This window comes from Sinocyclocheilus grahami, unplaced genomic scaffold (genome assembly GCF_001515645.1).
Source record: "Sinocyclocheilus grahami isolate Dianchi unplaced genomic scaffold, SAMN03320097.WGS_v1.1 scaffold843.1, whole genome shotgun sequence".
Lineage (NCBI taxonomy): Eukaryota > Metazoa > Chordata > Actinopteri > Cypriniformes > Cyprinidae > Sinocyclocheilus > Sinocyclocheilus grahami.
In genome coordinates this window covers 311,168-314,952 of record NW_015506022.1, presented here as the reverse complement: position 1 = coordinate 314,952, position 3,785 = coordinate 311,168, and the positions used below count along the sequence as shown (strand labels likewise).

General features: G+C 38.8%; 1 protein-coding gene across 3 annotated transcripts in view; it reads left to right on the top strand.

Annotated features, from left to right (window-relative positions):
- The window catches only part of LOC107562837 (L-lactate dehydrogenase A chain), a 28,519-nt gene that overhangs the window by 17,865 nt on the left and 6,869 nt on the right, over window positions 1-3,785 (top strand). The window contains exons 1-2 of one of the 3 annotated variants that reach the window (XM_016247579.1): window positions 1,741-1,833; window positions 3,400-3,534. In XM_016247579.1, coding sequence (XP_016103065.1) covers window positions 3,406-3,534 — 129 coding nt within the window. In that variant the 5' untranslated portion in view covers window positions 1,741-1,833; window positions 3,400-3,405. Of the gene's footprint in view, window positions 1-1,740; window positions 1,834-2,390; window positions 2,396-3,377; window positions 3,535-3,785 lie in introns of those variants that run through there. The other 2 variants (XM_016247580.1, XM_016247581.1) reach the window with 2 other exon arrangements.

Genomic DNA, 3,785 nt, shown 5'->3' with positions numbered 1-3,785 from the left:
GGGACTGCCAGTGACCGGCTGTTGCATGCATAAAATGCAACCTTTTTATTCTGACAGTGTATGATTTATACTAACATTACTGAATATAACGTGATCAGTATGAACTTTTAACGTTCAGTTTAAATAAATGTAATTGCACAAACTATGTAGGCTACAATTTCAGTTTATTTATTGTGAAATAACTCCGTCCTTCTGTCCTCTGATAAGCATTGTTCAGGGCTGCCGTTCCCAAAAGCATCAATGGTTTCTTATGACACTTTTGGGAAACGCAGCCCTGTTTGAATGCACCGTCAGAAGGTCAGAAGTGAGTGAACGCTCTCTGTGATGGATTGGTTCAGATGAGCAGGAAAATACTTCTATGCTACACAGTTCCAATTCAATGCATAATGTACGCATTCCTTTTTTTGTTAAATAAACAAAATCACTGGTAAATAAAACACCTTAGTATCGATATTTTTTATTTGAGTATCGATACTTTCGCTACTTGCATCAGGATCGATACGCCCATCTCTAGTGAAAGCTTCAAGCCAGCTAACCATGACGCAGCACATTCACACTGCTCTCCTGACTCTGATGAAGCACACTGCACTTACAGAGAAGAAACATTCACAGCATCCTCGCGCAAAATTCCTCTATACATTTTTTTCTTATGTTCATGCATTTTCATTGTGAGGTTTGCAGTTTGTGTGTGTATACAGTGTCTTGCAATTATCAATGGTCCAAACGTTAACAACTTAACACACAGATTAACAGACCGTTTTTATTATTTAGCATTCATTACTTTTTTACCTATTTTACTTATTCAACCTATTTCATTTGTATTATTACTATATTATATTAGTTTTCAAGTGCGGTTTTATTTTATTTACATCCAATAACCGGCTTCAATAGCCTGCGATATGTGAGATCAAAACATAATTCAATGTGAGAGAAAACAAATCGATGTAATTAATGTTTCGATATGAATATTTCCAGCTAACAGGAGCATTCTCAGAACTTTGGCTAAGGTTCTCTCAAAGTTATGAACATTAGGATATTAAGTAAAGATCGTGTTCCATGAAGATATTTAGTAAATGTCCTACTGTAAATATATCAAAACTTAATGTTTGATTAGTAATATGCATTGCTAAGAGCTTCATTTGGACAACTTTAAAGCAGATTTTCTCAGTATTTAGATTTTTTTGCACCCTCAGATTCCAGATTTTCAAATATCGTCCTATACTGACAAACCATACATCAATGCAAAGCTTATGTATTCAGCTTTCAGATGATGCATAACTCTCAATTTCACAAAAATTGACCCTTATGACTGGTCTTGTGCTCCAGGGTCACACATGATGATGAAAACTTCCCATGTTTGCACAACCAAGAGAAAAAAAGAAAGAAAAAAAAAAAGGTTTCTAAAACATTCACTTTTGAATGTTCAGATATCATTGCTTTTTATAACTTAATGAGAACGTTAGCATATTTGTGTTGCGTTTATTGTTTGCAAAAAATAAAAAAAATACTTGCATTACACATACAATAGATATTTTCCATATGAAATACCTTTTGTGGGCAGATCATTTGTGACTTAGCCATATCTGTAGGTTAAGAAACACGTACTAGTGTAATGAAGCTTCGCACGTGACCCTCCGAGCCGCATCCGCTTCCATGACGCTCCCCCAGATGGACGTGACTTCCCCCACGAGCCGCGAAGCCACGCCCACCTGATTAATATGCAAATGACGCACGTAGCGTGACTTTATAAGCGCGCGGCGCCGTCCTCTCAGAGTCAGCAGCAACAGCACAGACACAGAGCAGTCCGCACGGTCAAACTACTGCCGCAACCAGGTAAGACACCAGCTGCCACTAGTTAGTCATTTAAAACACCTTTCATAAAAAGGTTACAGTCTTAAAGCGCAGAATACGCGGTTGTGGGTGGTGTTTTCTCTCCATAATATATGTAATGAAGTGTTTAGGATCTCTACATGGCACTCTACTATCACTAGGATGTGTATTTGGTCACATATTTACTGTAATCTGCAGAGAGACGATGCTGAACGCTAATCCTCCTTCATTGCTGTTGAATCCACATCTGCAGTAACCATCGTCTATAACGTTACTCATCTCGAATACAACTGTCCACGGATGTTTCCGCGCGGCTTGTGAACTCGAACACGACCTGTTGCTGCTCGTTTCAAAATAAAGGTTGTTTTTCGGTATTGCCGTATAAACACACGCCTCTCTGGTTCATGCGGTGATTTATTAGCGCGCATTAGTGTATACTGCAGCGTGCGGTTCTGTTCTGCTGGATGCTGCTGTGTGAGTCACCGGAAGTCGCTTCCTGAACCGCAAAGCATTCTGGTGCTTGTAGTTTTTATGGCTGCGTTTAGGGACGCCTGACTACATAAAGGTCCCGTTTTGCACAATTTCTCCGCGAGATGAGTCAGTATTTCATGCAGCATGTGCAGAATTTCCCCATTTATGGTCTCGAAATCAAATGCACAATTTGCGTCAGCTCTACACCGCCCTCTACCCGGAAAATTAATTTTAATTACTGTAATAAAGTAACCAGAGTCGACTGAGAATCAGTGTTATTTTAGTATATAGTTGAGATGCTATTATAGGATCATTGATGTACTATTATAGTTATTTAACAAAAAAAAAAATATGTATATATATATATATATATGTGTATTAAGTTGATTTTTAATTTGACTTATTACTAAATGTCTATAGTTGTTAATTTTGTTGTAGCTTTAGTTATTGTAGTACATTAAGTTGCTAAATTAAAGTAATTTCTTGCAAACATCTTTACTTTTTTTATGTATTTTATTAGTACAAGTGTTCTTGACATCCAACTGTAACTAAATATTCCAAGTTACTGTTAAAATAGTCACAATTTAATTAAAATATCAATGTTAAGTTCAATATTTATCCAGCAATACAACGTCAACTCTAAAATGTTCTTATTTATTGGTTAAAATAAATGAATGCCAATGTAATCCACTCATAAGTGCATGTTCTACACGGTCTCCCCAGCGTTAGCATGATTCAGTAAAGCGTTTCGTTTTCTCGTGATTAACGACGGTCTCTGAACTGAAGTGCTTGTGATGAGTCTCGAGTGAGGGGCTCTTAAGGTGGTTTGCTGATCCGATCTGTATGAATCCTGCAGATCCTTCCTTCTGCGTGCGTCTGCACACACACAGCACTGCAGAGGCTGAAGCCTTTAACCTTTGCCCTCACTGCACTTGACATGAAGATAACACACATGGCTGCATCCCTCGGTGTCAGGAAATGAACCACTGCTTTAACCGATCGTTTACAAGATGCCGTTTCGTTCGATCTCGAAGAGCATTGATACCGAAAGCAAATCATTGATGCATTGCGTCTAGCTGATGAGTTTGTCTCCTGCAGCTGAAGATGGCCGCTACGAAGGAGAAGCTCATCGCTCACGTGAGCAAGGAGGAGCCCGCGGGGCCCACTCACAAGGTGACCGTGGTGGGTGTGGGGATGGTTGGGATGGCTGCCGCCGTCAGCGTCCTCCTCAAGGTCCGTGAGTCACTGCACTACATCCACCGCCACATCAGTCGTGTTGCTGTATAACCGACTACAGCATTCATGCTTTGCCATTTAAAATGTTTCACATTAATAATGATAAATAATAAAATCATATGTTTCTTTTTCAGTAAACGGAGTAAAATTGGAAGTGTTAATTTATGAAAATTACTACTTTTAAAAAGCGGGGTAAAATTAATATTATAAAACGTATAGTTCCGGTCCTTGATTCTGATTGGCTGAGC